Below are 12,485 nucleotides of genomic sequence, written 5' to 3'. Positions count from 1 at the left end.
ACCTTCCTTCCTTCCTCCCTCCCTCCCTCCCTTCCTTCCAGCTCTCAAACATCTAACGTTTATTCTATGTGGCTCTTACATTAAACAAGTTTGGCCGCCCCTGACCTACATCAGCCCCATCCCTGTACACACACACTCCTCTAAAGGTCTTGGTCTTGAATTAGTATCGGTTGTGTCCCAGTTTAAGAGTTGATACTTCAGGTGGAAAGTACCAGAGACAAAAACAAAGGACAAGGTAGAATAAAATATGCAAGTTAGGAAGAGAGACCTTATATGGATTCCTGTCACCCAGCAATCCCCTTCTGCATGCAGTAAACAACATTATTAGCACTCTTCTCCCGAGAAGACTATCCGCATACTACTGGAGAGTGACTTAGCTTGGAGTGAATCACAGGCATACAAGAATCTCAGAAGCTGTCTTGCTCCTTCCATCCCAGAAGTCTGCTTTGCCTTGTATTCCAGGTAAGGACATGAATTCCAGAAATTAATCCCCGAACTGCAGTGTGCAGAGACTGCCACAACAAACCACTCCTTTTGTTTGTTGGCGTCTTCCTCTTCCCTGCACAAACCCGTGCATTGCCAGAGTGCACACAAGGCACAAACAAACACGCGATGAAATTGCATATATAATTGCTTATTGCTGTGCAGTGTTTTGAGTCATGTGCACATGTGCTCCTACACCGGGCCTTTGCCTGTTAGGCCACACACCCCTGATGTAGCCAATCCTCCTGGAGCTTCCAGTAGGCCCTGTACTAAGAGCCCTGTAAGGAATTCTAGCAGGACCTCCTTTGTCTATTAGGCCACACCCCCCTGATGTAGCCAATCCTCCTGGAGCTTACAGTAGGCCCTGTACTAAGAGCCCTGTAAGGAATTCTAGCAGGACCTCCTTTGCCTATTAGGCCACACCCCCCTGATGTAGCCAGTCCTCCTGGAGCTTACAATAAGCCCTGTACTAAGAGCTCTGGAAGCTCTTGGAGGATTGGCTACATCAGGGGTGTGTGGCCTAATAGGCAAAGGAGTTCCTGCTACAAAAAAAAAAACAACCCCTGCTCCTACACATCTTGGGCTTCTGGCTCTGGGTTATGAAACACCCACAGATAATTGGGGTAGAATTTGGGAAGGGTGGGCTTTGGAGAGGGACCTCAGCAGGGTATAATGCCATACAGCCCGACTTCCAAAGCAGCCACTTTCTCCAGAGGAACTGATCTCAGTCAACTGGAGATCAACTGTAATAGCAGGAGATCTCCAGGTGCCACCTGGAGGCTGGCAAACCTAAGAGTCAGTGTTGCCATGAGTATGATCCTATCATAGAACCATGGAGTTGGAGGGGACCTCCAGGGTCATCTAGTCCAACCCTCTGCACGGTGCAGGAAATTCACAAACACCTCCCCCCCTCACACTCCCAGTGCCCCCTGCTCCAGACCCAGAAAATGGCAAAACCCTCCAGGATCCCTGGCCAAACTGGCTTGGAGAAAATTTGCTGCCTGACCTCAAAGCGGCAACCAGCATTTCCCTGGGTGTGTAAGAAAGGGCCACAAGAACTAAGCACTGATGTGACCCTTCCTGCCCTCCTTCTCTGCCTAAGTTCACATCAACGTATTGCTTGGGGGGAAGTATCATTTATTTACCAGATTTCAGCCCTCACAAGAACCACCAATGTGGCTAACACTTAAAAACATACATGAGAAAATCGCATTATAAAACTATTAATATACCCCCCCCCCCCAAAAAAATAACATACTTCATTAAGGCAATTTTAAAGAGTTTTTTTTAAAAAAACATACAAAACAAAAGACACTGGTGAGGAAGGATGAGTCATTGATGGGATGCTAAAAGAAACAAACAAGCCTTCACCAGCTGGCAGAAGACAGCAACAGAAGGGGACAAACAAAGCTCCATGGGGAGGCAGGACCAGCGCTTTGGTGCCACCACTGAGGTCTTCCCCGGTTTGCCACTCACCTACACTCAAAAGGCAGGAGCACCTGCAGCAGGGCATCTAAAGATGACTGCAATGGTCAGGAAGGTGCATAAGGGATTTGACAGTCCTTCAGGTATGTTGGTCCCAAGCCAGACAAAGTTTTGAAGGTTAAGACCAGCCCTGAATTGTGCCTGGAAACAAATGTGAAGCCAGTGTAGATAAGCCAAAATTTGGTCATTTCCCCTCTTCACATTAAGATTTCAGACAGTTTTATGTGGCACAAAGCAGCTTCAAGCCCTGGCGACATGCACCTTGGCAGTCATCCATTGGTACTGGCCAGGGAAGGAAGTTGGGAATGACTTTCCTCCTGGTGCCCCAGGGGCTCCTTCTCTGGCTCCATCCCACGTGCTCCCTCCAGCCTCAGAAAGGCAGGAGGCTCACAGGAGCTGCTTTCTGAGTTACCCGGCTGCCTCCAGGTGTGTTCAGCAACCTGTCGCCTAAATTCCTGCTGCTCCTGCTCCTGTTGCTCCAGCTCCTTCCGCTGCTCCTGCTCTTCGTCCTGCTGTTCTTGCTCCTACTGTTCCTGCTGCTCCTCCTGCTTTTGCTCCTACTGCTCCTGTTGCTGCTCCTACTGCTGCTCCTCCTGCTCCTATTGCTGCTCCTCCTGCTGCTCTTACTGCCTCTGCTCCTGCTGCTCCTCCTGCTCCAGCTGCTACTCCTGCTTTTCCTGCTCCTGCTAATGCTTTTGCTCCTACTGCTCCTGCTGCTTCTCTTACTGCCTCTGCTCCTCCTGCTCCTTCTGCTGCTCCTGCTCCTATTGCTGCTCCTGCTAATGCTTTTGCTCCTACTGCTCCTGCTGCTGCTCTTACTGCCTCTGCTCCTGCTGCTCCAGCTGCTACTCCTGCTTTTCCTGCTCCTGCTAATGCTTTTGCTCCTACTGCTCCTGCTGCTTCTCTTACTGCCTCTGCTCCTCCTGCTCCTGCTGCTGCTGCTGCTCCTATTGCTGCTCCTGCTAATGCTTTTGCTCCTATTGCTCCTGCTGCTGCTCTTACTGCCTCTGCTCCTGCTGCTCCTCCTGCTCCAGCTGCTACTCCTGCTTTTCCTGCTCCTGCTAATGCTTTTGCTCCTACTGCTCCTGCTGCTTCTCTTACTGCCTCTGCTCCTCCTGCTCCTGCTGCTGCTCCTGCTCCTATTGCTGCTCCTGCTAATGCTTTTGCTCCTACTGCTCCTGCTGCTGCTCTTACTGCCTCTGCTCCTGCTGCTCCTCCTGCTCCAGCTGCTACTCCTGCTTTTCCTGCTCCTGCTAATGCTTTTGCTCCTACTGCTCCTGCTGCTTCTCTTACTGCCTCTGCTCCTCCTGCTCCTACTGCTGCTACTCCTGCTCCTCCTGCTCCTATTGCTGCTCCTGCTAATGCTTTTGCTCCTGCTGCTGCTCTTACTGCCTCTGCTCCGGCTGCTCCTGCTGCTGCTCCAGCTGCTGCTCCTACTCCTATTGCTGCTCCTGCTAATGCTTTTGCTCCTACTGCTCCTGCTGCTTCTCTTACTGCCTCTGCTCCTCCTGCTGCTCCAGCTGCTGCTCCTGCTCCTCCTGCTCCTGTTGCTGCTCCTGCTAATGCTTTTGCTCCTACTGCTCCTGCTGCTGCTCTTACTGCCTCTCCTCCTGCTGCTCCAGCTGCTGCTCCTGCTCCTCCTGCTCCTGTTGCTGCTCCTGCTAATGCTTTTGCTCCTACTGCTCCTGCTGCTGCTCTTACTGCCTCTCCTCCTGCTGCTCCAGCTGCTGCTCCTGCTCCAGCTGCTCCTGTTGCTGCTCCTGCTAATGCTTTTGCTCCTACTGCTCCTGCAGTAGGGGAGAGACGGTGGCTCAGTGGTAGAGCATCTGCTTGGGAAGCAGAAGGTCCCAGGTTCAATCTCTGGCATCTCCAAAAAAGGGTCCAGGCAAATAGGTGTGAAAAGCCTCAGCTTGAGACCCTGGAGAGCCGCTGCCAGTCGGAGAAGACAATACTGACTTTGATGGACCAAGGGTCTGATTCAGTATAAGGCAGCTTCATATGTTCATATGTATGTTCATATGCTGCTGCTCTTACTGCCTCTGCTCCTGCTGCTCCTCCTGCTGCTGCTCCTCCTACTCCAGCTGCTGCTCCTGCCCTCCTGCTCCTGTTGCTGCTGCTGCTCTTACTGTTCCTCTTTCTCCTTAGCCAGCTTCACAGGCTCTCTTTTTATCTCCCTCTCCAATCCCAGGTCCTCGCCTTCCTGCTTTTCCCTCATCCAGTCTCCTTGAGCCAGAACTTATTCCTTTCCATCTCCCTCGTTCTTTATTCCTCCCACTTCCCTCCATTATCCTCTACCCCTGGCCTAATCCCCAGCAGGCCTCTGCCTCACAAAGATAGCTCATCCCTGCCTGGCTCTCCTGAGTTGGACGAAGCAGTCGCTGTGCTCGGCCTGCAGGTAAATTTCTCAGGTGAGAAGCTGCCTCTGCTCCAAAGTCCAAGACCCTGGGCATCTCCAGACACCGGGGCACCTTTTTACAAATGCACCACATCAAGTCACATGTCTCATGCCGGAGCAGCTTGGCTCAGTGTCAGCAGTCCAACCGTCCCACCCTCCCCAGCCTCTGCCTCTTCCTTTCTCTCCTTCTCTTTTTGTCGCTCACCTTTCAGAAAGGTTCCCTACGAGCCAGAACGAAAACCACAATACTGCGAGCTCTGATCCTCTTCCTCTTCTCCCCGTACCTGTTTTTTTGAATCGCATGCCAAAGCCGCAGCATTAAACGCCTGAGATGTCTTCATATAGCCCTTTATTTTTTCACAACCGAAGCTCCCCCATTCCATCTCATTAGTCGATCGGGTCAGCTGGAAGGTGACTGCTGATTCTCCTGCCCCGGATAGAACATCTGCTTTTATTCTTTGTGGTCCCTGGCAGGTATGGCTCTGATCTCTGCGCACAACCCAGAGCCCCACCCCCTCCACCCCTCGCCTCCCCAGCACACCATTTCCCAACAACCCTTTTCTGATTTGTGCCAAATGCTGAACATTCTCTACCTTTCCTCTCCTGTAGCTCCGGCAGCTCTCAAAACCTGTGCTCCCCCCACACACACACACACACACATACGCACTTCTCCCTTCTCTTTCCTGCGCTCCCCTGAACCTCCCACATCATATGCCAAAGTTTTGAAAGTCACCACTCGTGGAGTGGTGTCTTGCACCAAGGTAAGTGCAAGACACCTGGAATGCTGTGTGCAGTTCTGGAGGCCTCACTTCAAAAAGGGTGTGGACAAAATCGAGCGGGTGCAGAAGAGAGCAAGGAGGATGATCAAGGACCTGGAGGAAGAACCCCATGAGGAAAGGCTGAAGGCCTTGGGAACGTTCAGTCTGGAGAAGAGGAGGTTGAGGTTGAGGGGGGACATGATGGCTCGCTTGAAGTATCTGAAGGGCTGTCGTTTAGAGGAGGGCAAGGAGCTCTTCCACTTGGCAGCCAAGTACAGGACCCAAACCAATATGGAGCACAGGTCCATCAGTGGCTATTAGCCACACTGTATGTGTGTATATAAAATTTTTTGCCACTGTGTGACATAGAGTGTTGGACTTGATGGGCCGTTGGCCTGATCCAACATGGCTTCTCTTATGTTCTTATGTTCTTAATAGGCTCAAATTATAAGCAGAAAGGTTCAAAAGTAGTGCAGAGTGGTAAAGCTGCAGTTCTGCAGTCCGAGCTCTCTGCTCATAACCTGAGTTTGATCCCAGTGGAAACTGCGTTCAGGTAGCCGGCTCCAGGTTAACTCAGCCTTCCATCCTTCCAAGGTCGGTAAAATGAGTACCCAGGTTGCTGGGGGGAAAGTGTAGAGGACTGGGGAAGGCAATGGCAAACCACCCCGTAAAAAGTCTTGCCGTAAAAACATTGTGATGTGACATCACCCCAGAGTTGGAAACAACTGTTGTTTGCACAGGGGACTACCTTTACCTTTACCTTTTTAGTTCAGAGGTGGAACCAGCTGCCTAGGAAGGTGTGAGCTCCCCTTCATTGTCAGTCTTCAAAATGCAGCTGGATGATTATTTGTTGTAGATGCTTTAGGCTGATCCTGCATGGAGCAGGGGGTTGGACTAGATGGTCTGTATTAGCACAGTTCATTTGCATAACTCTTTTGCATATGCCATGCACCCCTGACATCACCGGAAGGTGTACTAAATTATATCAGCTCAGCATCTACCTTAAAATGCTTCTTGAATCATAATTGTCCTAAGAAAACCTTACTCCCATCGTACTTTTTAAATAACTTTCTCCTATGTGCCCACAGTGGAATGATGGAGATTTCCTCCTCTCTGCTTTATATGTTTTGGTTATTATCCCCATTTCTTTGTGGGGAAGAATATTAGAAAGTTTGTCAAATCTTAGAGTTCAGCAAAATTCTCACAGGGGGTTTGAACCATGGAGCCCAGAAGCAATTATTGGGGGAGGGGGGGTTAAGAAAGAAGGAGCACAATAACATTTAGAGGTTCCGGAGCTCTGCCCCTGTGAGCTCCAGCCCAAAATAAGGCCTGACCACCAAGGAAGACCATGACTGCTACACAGAAGCAGGCAATGGCAAGCCACCTCTATGCTGACTCTGCGACTGTGGTATGCCTTTTTGATAAAGTGATCCACAAGAAATGGGTTCAAAGGCTGGCGATCCTGTCAGAGGCTCACCATGATCTAATGGATTCAATGAAATTGTTGAGCAGTCGGGTTAGAATGGATAAAAGGACGTACTTCTTCACCCAAAGGGTGATTAACATGTGGAACTCACTGCCGCAGGAGGTGGTGGCGGCTACAAACATAGCCAGCTTCAAGAGGGGATTAGATAAAAATATGGAGCAGAGGTTCATCAGTGGCTATTAGCCACAGCAAATTGTTGGAACTGTCTGGGGCAGCGATGCTCTGTATTCTTGGTGCTTGGGGGGGGGGGCAAAGTGGAAGGGCTTCTAGCCGCAATTGTGAACCTCCTGATAGCACTTGGGTTGGGGGGGGGGGGTTGGCCACTGAGTGACACAGAGTGTTGGACTGGATGGGCCATTGGCCTGATCCAACATGGCTTCTCTTATGTTCTCATGTTCTTATCCACGCATGAGCTTTGGGCAATACTTCCTTGGAATATTGGAAGGTTTCCCATTTCCCATTAGAAAATTTTAATTATCTTGAAGAATTGTTTCATGTTGGAACTGGTACAATGTTGTAAGTTACGGGAACCTTTGAAATTGACATTAGCAGAAAACCAGCAATTGCACCCGCACTAACACTTTAAGAGCCCCACGGATGCGGCAGGTTCTAGGAAATATGGAGAACCAGTAGCAAATGGACTTTGAGAATCGAATGAATTTTGTTCATATTGTGCTAGTCATCATTTATGTGTGTGAAACTACTAAAAACTTCCTGTAATAGCAAATCAATCTCATAGTGTGAATTTTGTTTGTTATTGTTCCACCGTGATATCGTGAAGTTCTCCACCAGCCTGCACCCCAGGAAGATTATCACCCTCCCTGCATCATTGTGGGAGAATCAGTTCTGAAGACAGTCGAGCAGTTCAGCTACCTGGGGTGCATCATCTCCTCAGATGCCAAGATTGACAAGGAGATTGACAACAGGCTGGCAAAGGCAAACCGTGCATTTGGCCGACTGCACAAAAGAGTGTGGAGCAACAAGCATCTGAAAAAAGGCACAAAGATCAATGTTTACAAAGCGGTTGTGATGACAACCCTCATCTACGGCTCCAAATCTTGGGTTTTATACCGTCATCACCTGCGACTCCTTGAGCGCTTTCATCAGCGCTGCCTTCGCACCATCCTCAACATCCACTGGAGTGACTTTGTGACCAACACTGAAGTCCTCAAGCGGGCGGAGGTTACAAGCATCGAGGCACTGCTGTTGAAGATGCAGCTGCGCTGGCCGGGGCATATTTCTAGGATGGAAAACCACCGCCTTCCCAAGATTGCTCTGTATGGCGAACTTTCCACCGGCCATCGAAATAGAGGGGCACCGAAGAAGAGGTACAAGGACTCCTTGAAGAAATCCCTTGGCACCTGTCGCATCAACCATCACCAGTGGTCTGACCTAGCCTCAGATCGCAAAGCATGGAGGCACACCATCCACCAGGATGTCTCTTCCTTTGAGAACGCACGCATAGCTGGTCTTGAGGACAAAAGGAGATTGAGGAAGAATCGCACTGCTACAGCACCAACCCCAAATCAGACTTTTCCCTGCAGCCACTGTGGCCGGATCTGTCTGTCCCGCATTGGTCTTGTCAGCCACCAGCGAGCCTGCAGCAGACGTGGACTACTGCACCCTTCTTAAATCTTCGTTCGCGAAGTCAAGCCGAGAGAGAGAGAGATATTGTGGTTTATTTTCTAGTTTCTGTGGAACTCTTGGGTTACTAGCCTCTTGGTGGTGTCCGGAGAACTTCTGGCATTACAACTGATCCTCAGATGACACAGCCCAGTTCTCATGGAGAAAATGGATGTTTTGAATGGCAGACTGTATGGCATTATACCCCCCTGAAGTCCCTCCCCTCCCCAAATTCCACCATCTCCAGGCACCGCCCTCCAAATCTCCAGGAATTCCCCAGGCCAGAGCTGGCAACCCTTGAAGAACATCAGAAGAAGACCGTAAATTTATACCCCGCCCTTCTCTCTGAATCAGAGTCTCAGAGCAGCTTACAATCTCCTTTATCTTCCTCCCCCACAACAGGCACCCTGTGAGGTGGGTGGGACTGAGAGAGCTCTCCCAGAAGCTGCCCTTTCAAGGACAGCTCTGCGAGAGTGATGGATGACCCAAGGCCATTTCAGTGGCTGCAAGTGGGGGAGTGGGGAATCAAACCCGGTTCTCCCAGATGAGAGTCTGTGCACTTAACCACTACACCAAACTGACTTCCCAGATCACGCCAAGGGTCCCAGATCACTTAGTCCCCCATCCCATTTCCCTCAGTGGCCAGGCAGATACTTCCAAGCAACCCAACCCGATATAGAAGCCTCCCAAGAATCTGGCCTTCAGAGGTACACTGCCTGTGAACATGGAGGTTCCATTTAGCCAACACAGCTAATAGTTATTGCAGGCTTTCTTCCCTGAATGTGTCTAATCTCTTTCAAAGCCACTGAAGCTGCTTCATCTTGTTGCAGTGAGTTCCGCAATTTCACCATACGCAGTTGGCAGACTGAGGAAGTGGAGGAAATAACTTTAGCAATATTCCTCAGGGGCGCTGTAGTACATAACTCTAATTTCTTGTCCTCCAGAGGAAAGGGCCATGAATCAGTGGTAGGGCATCCACTTGGCATGCAGAAGGTCCCAGGTTCAGTCCCGGGAATTTCCAATTAAAAGGACCAGGCAGGAGATGGTGAGAAAGACCCCCCACCTGAGACCTTGGAGAGCTGCTGCCAGCCTGAGTAGACAATACTGACCTTGATTCAGTAGAAGGCAGCTTCATGTGTTCAATGGTGGCAGCAGATAAATCGACAGAACAGTTTCCGGTGTGCAGCCTTCTTGGTCTGCAGCAGAACAGCAACATTCAAGCCCAGTGGAGCCAGTTTGGTGTAGTGGTTAAGTGTGCAGACTCTTATCCGAGAGAACCAGGTTTGATTCCCCACTCCTCCGCTTGCACCTGCTGGGCTTGGGTCAGCCATAGCTCTGGCAGAGGTTGTCCTTGAAAGGGCAGCTGCAGGGAGAGCTCTCTCAGCCCCACCCACCTCACGGGGTGTCTGTTGTGGGGAAGAAGGTAAAGGAGATTCTGAGATTCAGAGTATAAGGCAGGATATAAATCCAATATCTTCTTCTTCATCATCTTCTAAAGACCAATAAGATTTCCAGCACATAAGCTTTCAAAAGCCCCTTCATCAGATAAAAAGTAGGAATGGAGAAGAAATAGTTATATGTCAGGGATGCTCTAGGCCAGGGGTGTCAAACTCATTTGTTATGGGGGCCAAATCTGTCATAAATGAGACCTGGCTGGGCCGGACCATGTGCGTAGCTATTCAAGATTAGGTAACAGAGATATAAACTTTATAAAGGACACAGACAAACACAATTAAAGATTTTTTAAAAAAAAAATTAAAATAAAACATGCTTAAAACATTAGCACTTGCTGGTCTGAAAGGTGCTTTCTTTGTATTTCTCCCATGGGATCCAGGGAACTGGGCAAAGGAAGCTCTGGCTCTTTCCCTCCCTCCCCAGGGGACTAGGAGGGGGGGAGCCTCAGCCAATGGAGAAAATTGCTCTGTAGCTCTGTAGCTCCTGTGCAGTTGAGCAAGCCTTCCAAAGCAAGCAGCAATGCAGAAGGAAGAGAGAGGGAGAAGGAAGCAGATGACAGCCAGTTGTTCAGGGGCCTCATAGGAGCCCTCAGGGGGCCTGATTCGCCCCCCTGGCTGCATGTTTGGCACCCCTGCTCTAGGCTGATCCTGCATTGAGTGAGGGGGGGAGTTGGACTAGATGGCCTGTATGGCCCCTTCCAACTCTAGGATTCTATTATTTTATATTAGGTCAGAGGGAACTGTATTGGTCTATTAGATCACCTGATCAGTTGAGAGCTGCAGTACCAGCCAGCTATATGGGCAGCACTGTAATGATATAGAGTTCCAGCCCTTGTTTGCAAGCTGTTCTGCTAGCTCAGGGCCAAAAAAAAAAAAAATAGGGCATCCAAACAGGCTCAAAACCAGTTCAAAACCACCAGGCTTCTTATACAGAAATTATGTCACCCGAACCAGAGATGCTGGTGGAGAGAGTTTTGCAGTCTGACCAAAGGACATAATGAAAATGCTTGTGCTGTGTTAAGAGTAACGATGTATTGCTTTTATTTATTATTAAGAATGCTCTTGCTGTATTATTTCTAAGATGCCTTTGAGAGGCTCTGTTTTGATCAGAATCCTGCAATTCATAAAACATGTTCAAATCAGCCATGCCAACCTCTGAACATCTTGTTTTCCAAAGCAGTACACCAGGCTTTCACTCTGGATTTCACTCTGCATTGCCGCAATACTCCTGGTCTTAAGGACAGGAAACCTCCCTTCGTTGTGAATTGTTTCCTGAAGGAAATACAAGGATGGCATTGGGCTGGCACCTCCAGGTTGGGAAATACCTGGAGATTTCAGGGTGGGGCCTGAGGATGGTGGGATTTTGGAAGGGAGGGACTTCAATAGGGTATAATGTTATATACTATTATGAGTCCACCTTCCAAAGCAGCCATTTTCTCCAGGGGAACAGATTTCTGTTGCTTGGAAACTACAAAGAAGAAGATGATGATGATGACGACGACGCTGATGATGATGATTGGATTTATACCCCACCCTTCACTCTGAATCTCAGAGTCTGAGCGGCTCACAATCTCCTTCACCTTCAGCCCAGAACAGACACCCTGTGAGTTTGGTGGGACTGAGAGAGCTCCCACAGAAGCTGCCCTTTCAAGGACAACTCCTACGAGAGCTATGGCTGACCCAAGTTCATTCCAGTAGTGGAGGAGTAGGGAATCTGGTTCTCTCAGATAAGAGTCTGCATATTTAACCACTACACCAAACTGGCTTATTCCAAAAGAAAAAGAAGAAGAAGATGATGATATTGGATTTATACCCCACCCTTCACTCTGAATCTCAAGAGTCTCAGAGCTGCTTACAATCTCCTTTATCTTCCACCCCCACAACAGACACCCTGTGAGGTAGGTGGGGCTCTGCAAGAGCTCTTTCAAGGACAGCTCTGAAGGAGCTATGGCTGACCCAAGGCCATTCCAGCAGCTGCAAGTGGAGGAGTGGGGAATCAAACAGTTCTCCCAGATAAGAGTCTACGTTGTTAACTGCTACACCAGACTGGCTCTCCAGCCACCACCTGGAGGCTGGCAACCATGCATCACAGGACAATGACTTGAGTGTTCCATACTAATAAATGCCTTGTCAAAACCAATGCTTGTATCTGTCATGCGTATCAGACAGCTTGCGTCTTCCTCCACTTAGACGGGCAGCCGCTGGACTGACTGACAGTGTAATTCGATACAGAGTTAGCCTCTTCTAAACCTATTGATTTCAATGGGCTTAGAAGGGTGTAGCTTTGCTTAGGATTGCATTGATGGCATGCCAAAAAGAACCCCAGCACCCAGAGCCCTTGGGCTACACAGCAATTAAAGGGCACCAGTCAGGAAATATACGCTTACTGCAGAGACTCGTCCATCAGCTTCAGCTATTTCCTCCCTCAAATACACACATACGCACACACAATGAATTTCACCACCTCACGGGTGTGTATGCTGTATGTTATCTTTCCCGCCAGCTTGGCTTGGGCGCAGTTCAAGCAAAATTGACTGCTAATGCGAGGAAGCCCTGGGAAAATATCACCCTCCCCCCGCCCCCAGTCTGGTGGGTCTGAGCTTTATCTGCACTCTGTATGTTGTGTGTCAACACACTTTGGTTGGTGCTCTTCACTTAACGGACTTTTCATGGACTCAGATGTTCTTCTGGTTTCCCCGACGCATCATTCAGCTAGACTGAGTGAAGCAGCAGGAACTGAGTCACCCGTTAAATGGTGGCCCAGGTAGGTGATCTTGCAAAACCAGGGTTTGCATATGAAT

At 49.5% G+C, this 12,485-nt stretch overlaps 1 protein-coding gene across 1 annotated transcript; it reads right to left on the bottom strand.

Moving 5' to 3' along the window:
* Nucleotides 1-2,766: 2,766 nt before the first annotated feature.
* LOC132590535 (uncharacterized protein DDB_G0287625-like) lies at nt 2,767-4,183 on the bottom strand (the record flags this gene model as incomplete). The annotated part of the gene is made up of 2 exons (XM_060263461.1): nt 4,095-4,183; nt 2,767-3,626 (listed from the first exon to the last, which is right to left on the bottom strand). Coding segments are annotated over exons 1-2 (949 nt in total), but the record flags the coding sequence as incomplete, so codon positions are not given.
* Between the last annotated feature and the right edge of the window lie 8,302 nt (nt 4,184-12,485).

Source organism: Heteronotia binoei, unplaced genomic scaffold (assembly GCF_032191835.1).
Source record: "Heteronotia binoei isolate CCM8104 ecotype False Entrance Well unplaced genomic scaffold, APGP_CSIRO_Hbin_v1 ptg000202l, whole genome shotgun sequence".
Classification (NCBI taxonomy): Eukaryota; Metazoa; Chordata; class Lepidosauria; order Squamata; family Gekkonidae; genus Heteronotia; species Heteronotia binoei.
Note: the sequence above shows the minus strand (reverse complement) of the source record. Positions and strands in the feature narration are given on the sequence as shown.